General features: G+C 41.0%; 2 protein-coding genes across 11 annotated transcripts in view; one reads left to right on the forward strand and one right to left on the reverse strand.

The window, feature by feature from the left end:
- Positions 1-8,346, forward strand: part of FRYL (FRY like transcription coactivator) — a 242,319-nt gene extending 233,973 nt beyond the window's left edge. For 4 of the 5 annotated variants that reach the window (XM_036852364.1, XM_036852360.1, XM_036852361.1 and 1 more), the window contains 5 exons: positions 2,560-2,628; positions 5,384-5,401; positions 6,213-6,323; positions 7,345-7,535; positions 7,857-8,346. In XM_036852364.1, coding sequence (XP_036708259.1) covers positions 2,560-2,628; positions 5,384-5,401; positions 6,213-6,323; positions 7,345-7,535; positions 7,857-8,115 — 648 coding nt within the window. In that variant the 3' untranslated portion in view covers positions 8,116-8,346. The remainder of the gene's footprint in view (positions 1-2,559; positions 2,629-5,383; positions 5,402-6,212; positions 6,324-7,344; positions 7,536-7,856) is intronic. The other variant, XM_036852362.1, reaches the window with a different exon arrangement.
- ZAR1 (zygote arrest 1) lies at positions 1,328-18,243 on the reverse strand. 6 transcript variants are annotated; one of them, XR_005019937.1, is made up of 6 exons: positions 16,546-18,228; positions 14,991-15,083; positions 14,832-14,906; positions 13,368-13,570; positions 3,592-3,644; positions 1,328-1,675 (listed from the first exon to the last, which is right to left on the reverse strand). XR_005019937.1 is itself a non-coding variant. In XM_036852367.1 (4 exons), the coding sequence occupies exons 1-4, from the start codon at positions 17,389-17,391 to the stop codon at positions 13,427-13,429; spliced, it is 1,158 nt and encodes a 385-aa protein (XP_036708262.1). In that variant the 5' UTR covers positions 17,392-18,227; the 3' UTR covers positions 13,135-13,426. The 6 variants fall into 6 exon arrangements, 4 of the variants coding, with proteins under 4 accessions (XP_036708262.1, XP_036708263.1, XP_036708265.1 ...); XR_005019938.1 differs by lacking the exon at positions 3,592-3,644; XM_036852367.1 differs by lacking the exons at positions 1,328-1,675; positions 3,592-3,644 and having other exon boundaries at positions 13,135-13,570; positions 16,546-18,227.
- Between the last annotated feature and the right edge of the window lie 23 nt (positions 18,244-18,266).

An 18,266-nucleotide genomic window follows, 5' to 3' on the forward strand; every position in this document is an offset into this window, starting at 1 on the left:
TTTTTTACTTATACATTCTTTTATTATTCCTTGAGTCTTCTAAGGATCACAGGTGAAAGCCTGGGGTACTTATCAGGACCCTGCTCTCTTGGCAGGAATTGAACAATTTTTATCTCATCTCCCAGCACCACGAGACCAAAAAGTCTCTGCTTACCTTTTCATCCTCCCAGACGCTATCACTTGCTTTCTTAGCCTTTCCTCCTGCACATGACAAACATAGGAACAAGTGCCCCAGGAGCAAACTGCACACAGACTGGTAGGCTCCCTTCTCTGCAGTTATCTTTTCTCCAGGATCTTGGCCCTCAGTACCTCACTACCTGTGATAGCCCTGTTTTCCCAGCCCAGTGAACTATAAGCCACTACTTTTTGTTCAGCTTCTGAGCCCATGGACATCAATGAGCAAGTCCCCTAGGGTAATGCTGGAATCAGTGTACAGCTCCCTTCAGTACTTTTCTCTAACTCCCTAAATCCTCCTGGCTGGTGGTATTCAGCTTCCATGGTTGTCCTTGGAGGACTGGCCTTATACAAGCTACCCCATCATACCCAGAAGCCAAGCCTCTCCAGTTAAATTTTAACCTTTATTTGAGCCTTGAGTAAAAAAAATCCCTTGGGGGGAAAAAAAAAAAATCCATCATGACAGGAAGACTGTTACATGTAAGTTGGAGAGTATTCTGTACACAGTATTCTCTACTGTATCTTGTATACACTGACCGGGGAGGTGTGGACCTGTACTTTTTCAGGCCAGTGTGCAGCCATGGGACAATCGGGTTGGGGCTTTTCTTGTAACAGAATAAAAATCAGAAATCATTACGTTGAATAGTGCCCCCCAAATGCCATATCATAGGCATACAGTATAAAAAATTATATTAAGAACAAGCCATTAAATAAGCAATTGAAATTATTTTTTTCAAATTTATCAGTATACTTGGACAAACTGGGCCGGACTTAGGATGATGAAGTGTATAGGCATTTTAACATTTTGAGTGAATAAAGATTAAGGTACAGATTCCATGATAGATGTCAAGAGAATTTTGCTCATATAAAGAAATCTGCTAGATAGCTTTTGACAGTGACTGCCAGCAGCCGTATCTTACTAGGAAAGCCTAACATGTTTTTCTTCTGAGATGCTGTCAAGTAAAGAGCCTGAGGGCCCGTGCAGGCTGAGGAACCAGGATAAAAGGGACATAAGGTCAAAGAGATTGTTTTGAAACAACCGAGACATCTAATTTTCATTCTTTGCACGTAGACCATTAACAGCTACAATTGAGAATTTCAAATGTCTACTACTGAAATATTTTCAGAGTAAACAATGTAGCTAGTAGTTTTTCTCAAAGTCCTAATGACTTCATCGATATATATATATTAGTTTTATTATATTTAATCTATCACACAAAAAGAACTAGGAAGTCAAAAGAACTGGTAATATTAATAATATCAAACCGTCGAAACCTAGGAGCTTAACTTGCAGGCTCTAAGCTTTCACTTTAGCTTGGAAATTCTATGACTCCAGTGTTTTTTCCCCACTAAACCATAGTGCTATTATTTTCTTTTTATCTGACCGAGGAAAAGGTACCTTAAATAAATATCCATCTTTAGGACTAGCCCCTGGAAAAGGAAAATCCACATTTGGCTTCTGTATTCAATATTCATTGGAGATAACGTTCGTCATTTATTGCTGTCCAAAAAGGAAGAAAAAATAAAAAGAAACAAAAACAAGATTTAAAATGTATTTTAGTTTCTGTTTCACTAATTAAAAGTGACACAAGTCTTCTGAGAATTACACTTCCGATAAGCAAACGGACCTGGTTAATTCTAAGTTGCCTTTATTAAATTGACAGGAGGGGAAGCCCATCTTTCATTTCCCCATCTTACATTAGGCAAAGGTCAGGTATAGGTTGTGAAGATTTCCAATAAAATCTACAAAATGAATATTCTTTACTGAAATGGAGCGCCACAAGGCCCTGGAATAGAAGACAGCTGATTGTGTTTCCGTTAGTAAACCGTCCCCAGCGTGTGCATGTAGCCACATACACAGTATCCTCTGCTTGGGTTTGTTGCATACAAATGATTCGGCTCAAATGGAGATGAAAGTCTATGTCTACAACCAGTCCTAGAAATTCAAGTTCACTTTTTAAGACTGTTGTTTTATTTTTTTTTAAATATATTTATTTATTCATTTAGTATTTTTGGCTGTGTTGGGTCTTTGTTGCTGCACACTGGCTTTTCTCTAGTTGCGGCCAGCAGGCTTCTCATTGCGGTGGCTTCTCTTGTTGCGGAGCACGGGGTCTAGGCGCACGGGCTACAGTAGTTGTGGCTCGCGGGCTCTAGAGCGCAGGCTCAGTAGTTGTGGCGCACGGGCTTAGTTGCTCCGTGGCATGTGGGATCTTCCCGGACCAGGGCCTGAACCCGTGTCCCCTGCATTGGCAGGCGGATTCTTAACCATTGCACCATCAGGGGAGTCCAAGATTGTTGTTTTATATGAGCAGGCCATTACAGTACCAACTTCATTATGCATTGTGCAATTACTGTATTAAAATTTACTGTTATTTATTTCTTCAGTGGTTAGACAATTGTAAGAGGACATTTGGTGCCAAAGAAGACATGTATAGGATAAACACAGATGCACAAGTAAGTTTCTTATTCTTAGTTTTGCTATATTTCTGTATCAGGTAAAATAATATGTATGCTCAAATGTCCTTGATATTCCTAGAAGTAAAGAATATTTGTAACATTTTTCATTTTTGTTATCAGAACAATCTTCGTAAAAGTTAGGTTCAATGGAATATTGGCTTAGTAATGAAAAATTCACTTTAATAAAAATGAACGGCCAGCTTATGACTGAAGCTTAATAACATTCCATAGATAAGCTCGATGAATATCTGGACAGTCCAAGTTGACTTTTAGTTGCATCTGCCTCTTTAAACATTTTTTCATTCTGCATTAGTACTCTACAGATAAATAGTCTGGTCAGGATAACAAACCTGAGTAATGTTATATACATTCATACTAGCCCTTCCGAAGCTGAAATTCTGATTGCATAAATTATGGTTTTTGCTAGTATAAAATTCAGTGAAAATAATAGTCATATATTTGCTTAGAGAAAAGTGCACATATGTAACACATACATTAAATGAGGATAAAATTAAGACCTACAAATCATTCTAATAGAAGTATAACTTCATATGGGGAACATGTATTAATCAGTTAACACCCTTTGCATTTGACATGAGAATTCTAACCTTTTACAACATCAGATTGTTATAGATTTCTAGTCACTGTAAAAGTTATTGTACTATTGTAATAAAAATGTGAGGTTTTACAAAACTGAAATGTTGAGAAAATAACAGTATACTCTCCATAAATGTAAACTATTTGCCAGGCACTGTGCTGAGCGTTTCACATTTATGAGCTCTGTCCTTACAGCTCTGTCTAGTAGATGCTGTAATTAGCCCCATTACACAGATGAGGATACATAATAAGCAATTAATAAATATTTTAAAATAAATGAGAAAAAGTATATGCAAATTAAAATTGAGGCTCAGAGAAGCTAATTTATCTAAAATCAGTAAGTAAATAGATTAAGATTCAAACCTTGGAAAGCTGACTCCAAATCCTGCTCTGTCATAAAGAAATTGTCAAATAATCTGTGTAAAGAAAGAAACGAGGCAAGATAAGGAATTAACCCCAGACTAGAATTAGATCCTTTGGTTCTAATTCTGTCTTTGCCACTATGGCTTAAGGAAGTAACAAACTGCTTTTCTCACATATAAATCAGGTGGTTAGACTAAGTGATTTCTTATACCCCTTCTACCTTGAAGAAAATGAGTTCCATCTCCAGGAGTCTATGTCCAATTAATATAGCTTGAGGTTTTCTACTAAGTGAAAACTGAAAACTCTGTACATCGAAGACTTTCATTGGTATCTTAGGTCTCCTTTCACATTCAGCTCCTTGCGAGCGGGGGGTCCCTTTTTGCACAACATTATGTATTGTCTTTTGCTGTATACCAGTATAGTCTTTTGCATAATAAGCAATCAATAAATATTAAAAATAAATGAAGACTGTATATGCAAATTTCAGTACACTAAAAAGCAATATTTTTAAATGTACAGTGTTAACATATTTAGCGTGATTTCTAGTAATTCAGAGCTATGAAATTAATTATGTCTGTGTTATTTCCTACAGTTGTGGTGAGCGTAAACTTTATCAGTGATTTCTTTTCCATTACATCCCAAAGTAGATGCTCTGGATAATACGTGTGTAGAGTCAGTTTTTATTTATGCTAATGGAAGTGAAAAAAAATATTTAAAGGATCAAATTGTTGTTAGTTTCCATATAAAACTGTATGAAGTAAAACCTCAGAAATTTAGATATGCTAATATGTTTGACATTGGATTGTGCTCAACTAATATTCACAGGATGACCATCTACATAATTTATGGTAAGCAGTGCGGAGCTGAAGTTCACCTTTGCTTAGCAAATCCCTTCTAAATTGATAGGAATAAATGTTATATAAACAGTGCTTCAGAGGAAACTATTTAGAAAAGCAGATTTCAAAAAGGACTTTTAGAAGCAATATTTACATTATGCCGATTGCTGTTTTAATTAGAAGTCATTCTCCTCCATTAATGAGACTAGGTCTAAGTTGCTGTAGATATTTTAATGTAATAATTTTTAAATATTCCATGAACTGGATGTTTCACTGTGTATTTTACGTTATCTCGTTTGATTCAAACCTAGTTGGGTTGAATTTCTGAGGTTTACTAAATTACATTTGCAGTGCAATTTAAAACACACAACTGCTCTCAATATTTTACCTTCCGACTCAGCACTAATTATGGCAATTTAGGACTTAGACAGCAAACGGTAGGCAACCCAGAATGAGCCATGCCAGAGAGAATCTTCTCAGGGGCAAATACATGTTACATAAAATTATAAACCAATTCTTTTCTGAGAAGAGCAAATCATTTCATATTTTCTAATCAGAAGTTTTCCCCTTTACTAACAGAAGTTTATTACATTTGGCTTTTTTTTTTCTTTGGAAAGGCTATAAAAACCCAGATAGAAGACCACTTTCAGTAGCCAACTTTCCCAATATCCCACTAGTTTTATTCTTTGTAGCTTTTGCACAAGAAATAAACTATAGCCTAAATGTAATTTAGCTGTTATTTGGCAAAGAGTGAAAAACACCCTGGATTGTTACAGTAAATGTCTAAAAAGTTTTATTCTGGAAATAGCATCATAAATTTTTCTTTTGGGTGTAATTTTAAATGTTCTTCAGTTTGCCTGGGACATCTGTGACCCTAGTTAAAATGATTTGTTACACTAATTCTTGGTCTTTTTCTTCCTTTGTATTTTTTGTGACCCGATCACCTTCTTGCTTAGCAAATGGAAATTCTAGCAGTAAGTGACCTGTCTTAATTTATAGACTACTTATCCATGTCAGACAAACTGGTTTTCATTTGCCATTTGTGACCTAGCAATGTTTTGTCATGGACTGCTTTAAGAGTAGTGTGTGCTTCAGTTCTGCATAACCCTAATCCATGAAATGTTTCAGTCCTACAAAGACAATGAGGTTTTATAATTAATCTGTACAATTAGCGGCTGCCTTTTTACACATCTCTAACATGTCTCCTTTTATATTTCTTAATTTTAAAAATCCAAGTGCATTTGTTAATTTCATTGTCTTGTTTCAGTGAGATTACAAATTTGCTTTTTTTTAAAAAAAGGAACTCATTTTAAAGACAAACTATTCTTACTTTTTAGGTGAGAGGTTATACTTTTTTTTTTTTTATCAAGCACTTGTCGATAAGTGCAGTGAGATTTACATCTCAGTGTGGCAAGAGTATATGCACTTGTAAATTCTTTTCGTTATGAAGTTATAAAGTTTTAAGTTCTACTGAGTTCTTTTTAAAGCATTCTGTTTATTGCCTGCTGAAAAATTCTTTGTTTGTCTAATGTGAAAATGTGCTTCACACTAAAAATGAATTATGTGACCAATAATCTTTACATTTTAATTTTAATACCAGTCTTCAGAGCATCTTTCATCTGTCTTTCATCAACTTCATACCATATTAACTTGCTTACTGCAGAAAAGTAAAGCTCAGAACAAATTTTTAACAATTATTTACTTATAAAATTTTATTTGAAATATGTTGTCTAGTCAAATATGGAAAATAACACCTAAATTTAACACAGTGTTATTTCTTTCTAGGAACTGGAGCTCTGCCGAAGGTTATACAAATTGCATTTTCAATTGCTGCTTCTGTTCCAAGCCTACTGTAAACTAATCAATCAAGTAAACACAATAAAAAATGAAGCAGAGGTAAATATTCAGTTGTACTAGGCATTAGTAACTGATCCTAGGAAATTAAAATACATACATACATATCTCCTTGCAAGAGCGCTGAAGTGAAAAGTCGCTTATAGTGAATCTTCCCCCACCCCACCCCCCGCAGTTAAGTATTATTGGTTTTTGAAATGATGTGCTATTTCAGGACCTGTTAGTGAATCTGACAGCAGATATCCAGCGATCTGAAAAGATCCGAGACCTTAAAGGTCGCAGTAGCAGCAACAGATCATTCATCTGTAATCAAAAATGAAGTAAAGCACGTCAATTCAATAAAGACAAAATTGTATTATGACACCCCCTAACATCTTGTCCACATAGTATTTCTATAGTTCAAGTAATGCACACAAGAATAAACATGTCAAGAACACTGCGAATGTTAGAAATCGTGTCATGAATAGATTCAAAAGTAGGGACTTTAGTCTTTTTCCCCCTTGTCAACCGCTGGTACCAAAACTATCACCGAATAAATCACTTCGCTTTCTAAAATGGTTAAATTTATTTAAAAAAATAAACACGTACTGGTTTATATAAAATACCCTGGGTAAGTAACCCTTTAAAATATAAAGACTTCTCATTACTGTCAAAATTTTTTTTCATGATCATCCCATAATTCCAGGCCTACTGTTACCAAAAAAAAATAACATAAATGTATTTTTACTATCCAAGATGAAGTATATATCACATGTTAAAACCAATATAAACATTGGTTGCAACCAATTATTTTAACTTATTACAGTGTAACAGTTATTACACTTAAGACAACCTGTTTTATCAAGAGTATTTAAAGACTACTATTTGGCAGCTGAAATTATTTATTCCAACTGAATAGAGAACTTGAAATATTAACTGCCCATAAGGACTAAGTTTAACAGTTGAAAATAATCTTTAAGAGAAAATACTACCACCATTAGATGTATCTTCACAGCCAAGTAAATGCTCTTGTTGTTACTGAACATACAATTTGATCCTTTTAAGGTATATTTATTTCTTTTAGGTCTTCAACATGTCAGAGGAACTTGCCCAGTTGGAAAGTATCCTCAAAGAAGCCGAGTCTGCCTCAGAAAATGAAGAAATTGACATTTCCAAAGCTGCACAAACTACTATAGAAACTGCCATTCATACTTTAATTGAAACTTTGAAAAATAAGGAATTTATATCAGCTGTAGCACAAGTCAAAGCTTTCAGGTAAATTGTGAAGGGATTTATAGGAGATGCCTTTATACCTAACTGGAAGTTTATAAAGATTGGGTTTGGTTTTCAGTTTGATGTTTCAATATTATATCTTTGTGAAAGGAAAACATGACCTTATTTTGTACAGTTACCAATGAAATGACACCAATTTTAGATTTTGTTCATTCTGTGATACTTTCAGTAATGTTTGCTCAAATATTAAAACAGATCCTCAGTGATTCAAAAGGAAATTATTTTTATAGGTATTAACTTAAAAGTAGTTATCTTTAATAATTACTTTGAGTCTCAGGACTTAAAAATACTGTGTGTTTTCAGATCTCTCTGGCCCAGCGATATCTTTGGCAGTTGTGAAGATGACCCTGTCCAGACACTGTTACACATCTATTTCCATCACCAGACCCTGGGCCAGACGGGAAGCTTTGCAGTCATAGGCTCTGACCTGGACATGTCAGAAGCCAACTACAAATTGATGGAACTTAATCTAGAAATAAGAGAGTCTCTACGCATGGTGCAATCATACCAACTCCTAGCACAGGCCAAACCAATTGGAAATTTGGTGAGCACTGGATTCTGAGAAACTTCAGGCATTTAGGAAGAGACTAAACTGAAGGCGATCAAGAATATTAACAAGCACCTTCTATGGACCCTTGCAGTTCACTGTCAGACTTTACCAAGGTAAAAAAGTAAGAACGTCAGAATCAGATCTGAAGGGGAAAAAAAACGAATCGTTTAAAACAGCTGCCAATACCTCCCACAATAACTGTATGAAGAAAGAATTTTTTTAATTACTTTACCTACGTGAAAAGAAAAGGGCTAAAAGTGATGCATACAAATATATTACTTTCTGGAGAAAGAAAAGAATTCTAAGAATGTCTGCAATAATGGCCTCTAATACTGAGACATTGGAAAGCAGGTGAAATGAGGCTGAAATCGAGGCTGGTTCATTTTAGCTGAAGACCTGCAGAGATGCTTGGCTTTCTCGTAGTCACAAGCATAATCGACAACTGATACTTAATCATCTACATGAAGAACATACAGTCGGATAGATATACACAGAAAGACTTCTTTGCAAAAACCATTGATTTTTTTTTTTTTCCCAACATGTGGGATAAGGGCGTGGGTGTTTTGGTTTTTGGTCTGTATAAGGAATTGTGTGTGTGTGCGAGCTGAGATGTGTGAATATGTGATTGATAGTCATATTTTCAAGGTATGGATGTTTGGTGATAACGTCTCAGAGCATGCCTAAAAGAGCACTGCAAGATTATTTTTGAAAAAATTTTATTTTATTAGATCTAACTCTTCATAGTGTGTAAATGTTAGAACATTTTAATAATATTTTAAAACTGGGCTTTCCCAGTATTTCAAAAAGAAATAATATATCTGTTAACGTTATTGGAATGCTGCTCAGTTCTCTGATCAGTGCTTATGTTACGATTGTTGATAACTAACCAAAGTAGATGCCTGCAGAGACTTTAAAATGTAAAATAAAGATGTATGCTGCCCGTCAGCTCTTCTCATTAGAAAAGTTAACTTATTTTACTCCATAATTATTATAGAAACTGTATAGATTAAAACCAGTATTTTCTTGTACATTTGTGCAATGCACTGTTATACAAGAAGAGGTGTACAAAGCTAAAGAAAAAATTGTGGTCATTGATGGTAAAATATATGACTTGCAGGCCCTGAAGTCTGCAGAATTCAAGGAGAGAGATGCAAATGCATTTTTATATGTTTATTCAGGACTCACATGTTTCAACCCTAAAGGAACCTGGGGCTATGGGGGAAGATGAAAGGAAGCCTGAAGACTGACTACCAAAACATGCAATATACTTATTCGCTGTCCAAGCCTGTAGCATAACATGAACTGGATTCTCTGTCCTTTTTTTAAATAGCATTTTGTAAAAGAAATGAATGTAGTCCCACAATTCCTCTGATTTGAAAGGAACACCTTGTATTTTTTATATGCATCTCTTATCCACTGTGACTTTTCTTTTTAAACTGGGCTCTGGGATTCCAGAGTTTAGAATGTAGAAATGAAATGCTTGGCTTTGCCTTTTCTTGGTGGTGCAGACCCTGCCAGAAATGTAATTATGCTCAAGTGCATTAACTGAGGGCCCTGTGCACGCCGCTGGACTGCTGACTAGAGTTATGTTACCTGTAAAATTCTGTAACTGGTCACAGCACATTCATAATCACTGTATTTTTTGACCCTGATAAAAACAATTATTTTGATGGTGTTCTGGTACTGTAAATGGTGTCCTTTAAATTATTTAATAACTTCTGGGTGCGGGGCAGGAAGAGAGGGGTGGGTGTCTGGAGACACACCACACTTTACAGCCTATCTTACCATCCCCTATTTTTCTCACCCTCCTTATATCCTTTTTGTTAAAATAAAAAGCATTGTAGCTGTTGGTTTGTGTTGTATTTTAAGAAAGGATGAATGATTAGAGTGTGCATAATTAAGGAACTTTTCAAATGTTGCCTTCATTGTTCTTAAAAATAATTTTCCTTCAAAAGGGGAGAACAGATTCAGTTCAATTGACTAATTACCCAAACCAAACCTTCCAAACAGTTGAAATTTCCTTTTCCTATTTATATGTAACTAAGTCTATTAATAATGTAATAAAGATTAACACACATGCAGAAAGCAAGATGCAGATGTAAAGTCATTAGGATTGTCCTTTTGCAAATCAGATTTCCTTAAAGCCTATAATTTTTTGCTCCTTGTCCTCTGGGTCCAAAGTTTACATTTATTAACAAAATATATCAAATGCTTAATTTATTAAACACCTTATTTAGTTCCAATCAGAGCCCAGTCTTTGCTCATACAAACTTTTTCCTTTGCCCACTAAATTTATCATTTTTAAACAGTACGTTTGTAAAATCACACAAGATAAGAGATCTGGGTACTTCCCTGGTGGTCCAGTGACTAAGACTCCGCGCTCCCAATGCAGACGGCCCGGGTTTGATCCCTGGTCAGAGAACTAGATCCCACATGCGCAACTAAGAGTTCACATGCCGCAACTAAAAAGATCCCGAGTGCCGCAGCTAAGACCTGGTGCAGCCAAATAAATAAAAAAATATTTTAAAAACCTAAAAAAAAAAAAAGATATCTGGTGGTTTCTCCAAAGAAGAAAAATCCAAAGGATTTTTACACAATTTAGAAAATATTTTCTACTTTTAGTGATACAAGATGGAGGGTGTGGTACACCCCACAATCTACCTTAAATTTAGGAAATCGTCAGACATTCTCTTGGAACAGACTCACCAGAGCCAGAGTGAGCGCACCTCCTTTTGGTCTATGAGAACTGCCCATCCACCAGCATAACCTACACTAGAGGAAATAAGAATCAATGTGATAATAATTGTACTTCATGGCATTCTTATTTTTAAATTTTCAAAGTAATCCACTGTCACTTTAGCAAATGTAAGAAATATGAACAAAACTAGAATCACTTCTCTTGACACCCAGAGAGAACAGTATTCTGGGATATTTCCTTCTAGCCTCTCCATCTCTCAAAGAAAAATCCATTTTATAAATTTCCAACTATACATACAGTTTGACAGTGCCTTATTGCTAGAATGTTATCACCATAACTCTTAGGAATCATGAGTTTTTATACCACTTTGTTCAATGTCTGAATGGCCACTAACTCAAAGTGACACATATTTTGATCCTTGCTTTCCTCAGCTGTAAAATAGGGTTAGCTGCTCTATTAGGAAAATTAATGGCAAACAATATTAAGCTTAAAGAATGATTAATAGGCATTTTAATAGCTGTATTAATAACCATTGAATTTGTCCTAGGACTCATTGAGGGTATATTTCTATTGTTCCTCATTCATTCAGCAAATGCTTAGAGTGAATATTATGTACCCCTTGCACGTCATGTGAGTCAGATCGGTTTCCTATCCCTGTACCTACCCTCAACCACATCAGGAGTTAATAGTGTTAGTACAAAACACATCACCTTCACCCACACCTAGAGTTCTCATCCTTCATTTCTCTTTGGTCCCACCACCATTTTATCTGATCTTTCCAAGACTCCTTACAGGTTTACAGCCATCCACTGTACTGCCGGAGTGATTATTTTCTTTAAAAGGTGAATCTGTCACCATGCCCCACCACAGCTTTAAAACCTTTCAGTGGATTCTTACTGATGACATATGAAAACCAGTCATCCTGAGCAAGGTCCAAAGAGTCCTACCAGCCTGGGCCTATCAGTTGCACCTGCCATCATCCCCATCCCTGCCCCTGTGGCCTCCTGGCTTTCTCCACCACTGGGCCTTTGCACACATTAGCTTAGTCTGGAAAAGTTCTTTCTTCCCCTCTTTGTCTAATTCAACTCATCCAAACTTTAGCTCAGCTGTAGTGTCATTTTTTAGGCAAGGCTTCCCCGACCTCCCCAAGTCAGATCCTTTTTTTCCCTCCTACCAGGCACCAAGTAGGTCTTACATAGTGCATGGCAGCCAAGTTTTATGCAGGAATTAATGGCCGTCTACCCGCTACACTGGAAGTTTTATGAGGGCAGAGCCCACAGCCATGTTTTTCTACGGTAAGTGCAAGGCTGACTCAATTGTAGTTTTCACACTTCAATTCCATAAGCAATACCTGGGGCGCTTATTCAATGCTTCACCTCCATGTAGTGATTCAGTAGAGATAGGGACCCTATGAATCTGCCTTTTTACAAACACCTTACCAAGCCATATGGTTAGAGGCCTTCCCCCTTGCTATAAAGGGTTCTAGAGACTTCAAACTCATTTTCGTTTCTTTTATTCTCCATATTTGTCTATATACAAGCATCCAAGATGTTAACAGACTTACTACATAGGGCCTATAAGGTAGTAAGGGTTAACTTAAAAATGGGATGCTTAGAAAATTGGAAGGAGGCCTAATTAGCACCTGGTTCCAATTATGTGGTTTCTGTAACCAAGAAATCAACAGCTCTCAACTCTGATTTCGTTAAAATCCCTCATGTCATCCCCCACCCCCATCCCTGCACCGGGAGAGCGCTGGTGCCGGGTCTCGGTGTTTTCTTGGTCATCAGGTAGAAAGCTTGGTAATCAGGTTAGGATGAGAATCCCTGTGTTAGATGACGCCAAACGCTGTTTCCACTTACAGAACTGCAAGTCCATAATGACAAAGGCTAAATAAAGCTGCCTCTAACTGAATCTTTTTTTTTTTTTAACTGAATCTTTAAATACATTTAGGAGGCCTTTTTTTAAAGTTAACAAATTACCAGCTGAAGTCCACGTGAAGTTATTTAACATCTTAAAGCTGCCCTTAGCCACCCTGTTCCCACCCGTACCTGTGACACTGTGAGTAGCAAGTCACCAGTTCTCACAGCCTCTCTCCCTCAGCACCTACTAAACCGAGATCATCTGTAGGCCATCCATTCTGGGTTCTGACTCTGCGTTACCCATCCCCACCCCCCAGAGTCCCCTCAAACATCAAGGCCTGGCTCTAGCCTCCACCTCCCCCAGAAGGATGCTCATTTTAATAGATGGCTTTTTATTCAATTAATTTCTTATAGGCATCAGCCCTACAAGACCTACAAGTAGTAAACCTCACATGTGCATCCCTCTACACTTTTCTCTCAAGTGACTAACCTAGTTCAGAGCCTGGTTGCTCTGTAAGCAATGGACAAATATTAAAGTAAAAGGCCCAGACTGTTAAGACAGGCTCTCCTAAATCTTGAAGGATTTTACGCAGTGTATCAATTGTTTTGCAATGCTTTTATTTGACAGCTTTGTCAAATACAGCCTTTCACGAAGTATTTTGAGGGAGCGGCAGAGAGGAGGAGGAGGGGCAGGGAAAAAAGCTCACTTGTCTGCTCCACTAGCACACGTTCAGCAGGACCAGTGTTTTGGTTTTTTCACATTCATTTAAATGATATATTTGAAACTGAAAGTGCTGTCACAGGATAGGCGTTTGCCTTTGCATCTCCCACACAAATCTTGACGGTGGGGCCTTTTGGGGTCCACGTGGCGAACTTTTACTGGGCAGGAGCATCTAGTCTGTTTACAATTCTGAAATAAAAGTGAGAAGTACATACAGAACATAAACGCTTGGTGATGTCCTGGAACTTCAAAGTTACTTTTCTAGTCCATTCAAATACTAACTGAATGCACGCTAAGCAAAGTCCTGTGCTAATCTTGTTCTGTCTACATCCCTTCCTAGCAAGGAGAAGGATGGGAGGAGTAGAGCATTTTATCATGCAGTCCTGCTCCCATGTTGCACAGGATTCAATTCTGAATTGTGAAGTTCCTTTTAAAACAGTTTAAGAGGAAATCTTTCCCTGCCCTTGAAGGGTGGAGAACACGCAAGCAGGAGAGAGGAGTTTAACAACATCGAAGGTGTGAGGCCGGGAACTAGTAGCAGGCCTGGCACCAGTGGCTAACCTTGGCCCTCTCCCTGCTCCGAAGGACCTCAAGCTGAGGCAGGAGGCAGAGCAGCAACTGCTGGGCCAAGAGCAGAGTGGTTAGAAAGTTCGCTTTCATTGTCAAACTCCTCTCTCCTACTTTAGAATGTACCCTACTCTCCCAAGATCTAGATTAGTCTAAGTTTTCCATACTGAATCTCTCTCCACCCACCCTGCAGTGTTCATGCTTCCGGCATCCACCTGGAATCAAGTGCATTGATTAGGCTGTCTCTACTGGCAAATCAAGCTCCACTAGCTGTGTGATTAACAGGCAAGTTTAGTCACTTTTCCCTCTTCGATTATCAGAGCCCTTTATCACAGTGCCGTGCTCAGTTAATAGTAACAAGCAACGTGTTACCAGTTAATCCCATAAAGCTTAGGGTTAAAGCTAAAGCAACTTAGGTTTACTTTAAAACGAATCCCTTTCTGAACTCACAGGCAAAATGGAAACTTAAAAAACCCGTGCTTTTACTAAATACTTTAACTTGGGTAGGTGCTTCATAAAACGCATTTGGGTAAAAGCATCAACCTTTACTACTTCATATTAGTAGAAAGATAATCTGTTTTCTAAGTTTACTTTCTCCTATATTCAGCTGAGTCGCAGGCAAAGCAAACATTCTTCCACACTGCAAGTGAGGCAACAGCTTCTAGAGACGTTCACATGACAGAGGTTTGCAAGAGCAGGAGAAAACTACCACCAAGGCCTTGTTTCCCAGTTAAGTATTATTTCTACAACTCCTTCCAGAAAGAAATCAAAACCTCAGGTCACTGGGAATCTAGGCTCTTTTAGGAAATACATTCAAGAAACATACCCCCAAATCTTCTAATCACTACCCAGTTCAGACACAAAATACAAACATTCAATTTACTTGACAGGTGATATCCTCCACTCGGTAAGGGTTATAAGACTTCTGACATGTTCTGCAAAACTGCTTGTAGTAAACCTGTGATGGGAAAGAGGAAAAACTTAGAGCAAAACCCTCCTGAACCTTTTGTCAGGATGATGCCAGTTACAGGGCACTTCTTACCTTGTTAGTGCCCTGTACACACCACACGTAGGCACTTTCCCATCGGATGTTGCAGTCCTTGCAGTGATAGTAGCCATACTTCTGTTCTAAGAACTGAGCAAAAGGATAGCAGAGTTTAACCAACATGACATCTGAATTAGCCTTCATCTCAGAAGCTTGGAAAGGATCTGATACTTAAAACTGGCAACTCCACTCCATATCTTGGAGGAAAGTAGAATCAGGTTCAAGTCCGTCTCCACAACGTAATCATCAGGAAAGCTAATGGCTTAATCAAGTAGAAAAGCAAGGGCCCACCGGAATTTATGTACCAGATTAACTTGGTTCATAAAGCAAATTAACAGATTACTAAGCAGGTGTTTTCCCTCAGGCAGGCAAGGGGAAAGCCAAACACATAGGGTTCCTGAACTTTGGGATTCTTTAGGGAGGGCTTCTCTCTGTAGAATAGGTCTAATCTTAGAACACACATGAAGTGGTTAAACTCAAGAAAAGAAATTAGACTGCATCCTAAAAATGATCTTGGGTGAACACCTTGAAAAAAGTTCTCTATGCTAATTAAGTTTCCACCAAACAGTGGTGCTGGGAATCTAAAATACGGATAAGCCATAATTCACACATAATATGAACAAAAGTAGTATTACCTTATTCTTAAGTTCTTCTTCTCTCTCAGTGAGAAACAAATTATAAACAAGTTTTTGGAGTCAGGCCTTTAGAATTGGAAGGAACTTCGGAGGACACTGAGCAATTTCACAGGTGAGCAAACTGAAGCCCAGGAAGGTAAAGACTTAAGATCACGCACAGCTTGTGCGCAAACTTGATTCCCTCTGTGTTTCCCCACCCCCACTAAACAGCCCTGGGGAGCCTGGAAGAGACCCCAAAAGGACTCTTCCGGGCCTCTTCCTACCTCTCATGCCTTTCCACTCCCCTGGGTTACAACCCCTCAGTGTGCTCCAGCCCTTTAAGTTTCAGGCAAGTACCAACTAGCCTTCCAAGCCCGCTCCTCTCAGGCAGCAATGCAGCACAGCGGAGATGCTCCAGCAGTGCTAGATTTCTGAAGAGGGGTGCGTCTTAAGGGCAAGAGAAGATCCTGACTAGGACCCCAGTAGTCAATTGTTCACGGTTTCTAACACACTGAATGAGAAAGTGTGAGTGGGATCCTTGGGAATCAACTCCCCTTGCCAGTTAAGTTCACCTTCTGATATTCCGAGACCCATCCTAGATCATCCAGTGCAGGATCAACACAGGACTACACTCCCGTGGTCAGAGCTTTATACAGCAAATACGCTCGGAATAAGAATGTTAAAAGGGCGTTTCCTCGGCCACCCCTGTGCAACCGGTGTTTTACCATCGCAGCAACACGCAAGCTACACTGGACTGAATTCTGCCTGAGAAAGACGACTTCAGCAGCTGCCGAAAAGCACACAGAAGTGCCCGCGCCTAAGGGAGCGCGCGCCTCCACGTGTCGCGAGCAGCCGCGGGGCGGGGACCGGGACGCGAGCCAGGAGGGCGCACAGCCCTGGGGCTCCCCCGCCGGTTCCCTAGCCGACTCGGGACTCACCTGGAAGCGCAGGCGCTCCTTGCCCGGCTGGGGGCTCCGCGGCGACCACCTCTCGCCCGCGGCGCCGGCCACCAGCGGGGGCTGCTCCCTGCTCGCCGGTACCCCGGCCTGGGCCTCGTCCTCCTCGGACTGCGGCCGTTGGGGCTCCTTCCTCGCCGACCCCTCTCCCTCCTCGGGGCCTCGGGGCCTCGCAGCTGGCGGCCCTAGCTCTCCGTCCGGCGCCCCGGGCCTCTGCTCGGCCGCCGCAGTCTCGGCCCCTTCCAGGAGGGTAGCAAGGCGGCGGGAGGCCACGGGCGAGTACACCGCCACGGTGCGCGGGAAGCGCACGGGCCGCGGGACGCCGCTCGGCGGGCTGCCCTGCTCGGGGCCCCGGCGGACCAGCTGCGGGGAGGCCGGGCAGCTGCCGCCCGCGCCCGCTGCGCCCTCGGGGTCAGGGCCGGGCTCGCGGGCCCTGCGCAGCAGCGTACGCCGCCCCAGCGAGCACTGCACGGAGACGTCGCGGCGCGGGTTCACCTGCACGGCCACGTCCCGAATGCTGGCCCGGCCGGGCCGCGGGGCGAGGCCGGGGCCCACCTGCGACAGGAGGGCCATGAGCTGCGCCCGCTGGTAGCTGTGGAAGTACTCGGCGGCCGCCAGCTGCCCGTAGCCCGGGAAAGACGACGAGGCCGCGCCGTCAGAGGAGGAGGAAACGGGAGGGTAGCCGCCGTCCCGGTGCCGCCAGCCTCCCCCGCCCGCCGCTCCCTTGCCCTTGGCGGCGGCCGGGTAGGGGTAGGGGTACGGGTACGAGTAGAGGGCGCACGCCGGGTACATGTAAGCGTCCAGCACCTCGTCCCCCAGGGCAGCCATCAGCACACCCCTGCCGCTCCTGCCCGCCCCTGCGTCCTAAATAGGCGACCTCCCGGGGGCAGCCGGGCGCGGGCCCCACCCCCGCTGGCCGCGCTGCGCGGCCCCCCGCACCCTCCCCGCCACCCGCTGGTGTCCCCGCCGGAGGGGCCCCTGCCAGACTTTCTCGGTGTGGGAACTTTCCACACCCGGAGGTTGGCACAAATACCCTGAGATGATCTGCAAAGAAGGCTTTCTTTGCGAAGCAGAACTGGTCTGTAAGTGAACTGGCTCCAGGTGAAGAGGATACCAGCAGGAGAACCATCACGGCGATTCGCTGAGCCAGGTGGTCCCCATCCCTGCGTGATCGTCGGCGCCGCCCGGGAAGCTGAGGCGAGGCTGACTGCCTCTGGCTAGTGAGCAAAACTGCTAAGGTTTTGGGGGAACTGCTTTGGGTCTGATACCTACGATCTCAGATTGTAGGTTATTTCATCATCTCAGGGCTGCCCTGAGAAATCTACGCGTTGAACCCTTTCAGCAAGTGCATAGGGAAAGCGTTCCAGGGCATGTGTCTAGGCTAATCGTTTTCTCCCTTGGAGAACTCACTCCACCCCCGCCGCGCCCGTAACCCCCCACCTCAAACGGTGACCAGGAGGTGCTGCTGAGTACCACGAGGGTCTGATGGCTGTTGCTCTTCTCTGGGGTAGACAGTCGCTCTACGGGTTTTCCTAACCAAATAATCTTTCCAAAAGAGAAACTGATTTAGGGTGTGTTTACATAAATGCAGAAGACCCAATCAGTCCCCAGCTGAAAGCAAATGCCTTGTCCACTAGAAACATGTTGGCCGCTCGTTACAAATAGGTATCAGGTCAAGTAATCAAATACGTTAATGTAATTCT

Source organism: Balaenoptera musculus, chromosome 5, assembly GCF_009873245.2.
Source record: "Balaenoptera musculus isolate JJ_BM4_2016_0621 chromosome 5, mBalMus1.pri.v3, whole genome shotgun sequence".
NCBI classification, from domain to species: Eukaryota; Metazoa; Chordata; class Mammalia; order Artiodactyla; family Balaenopteridae; genus Balaenoptera; species Balaenoptera musculus.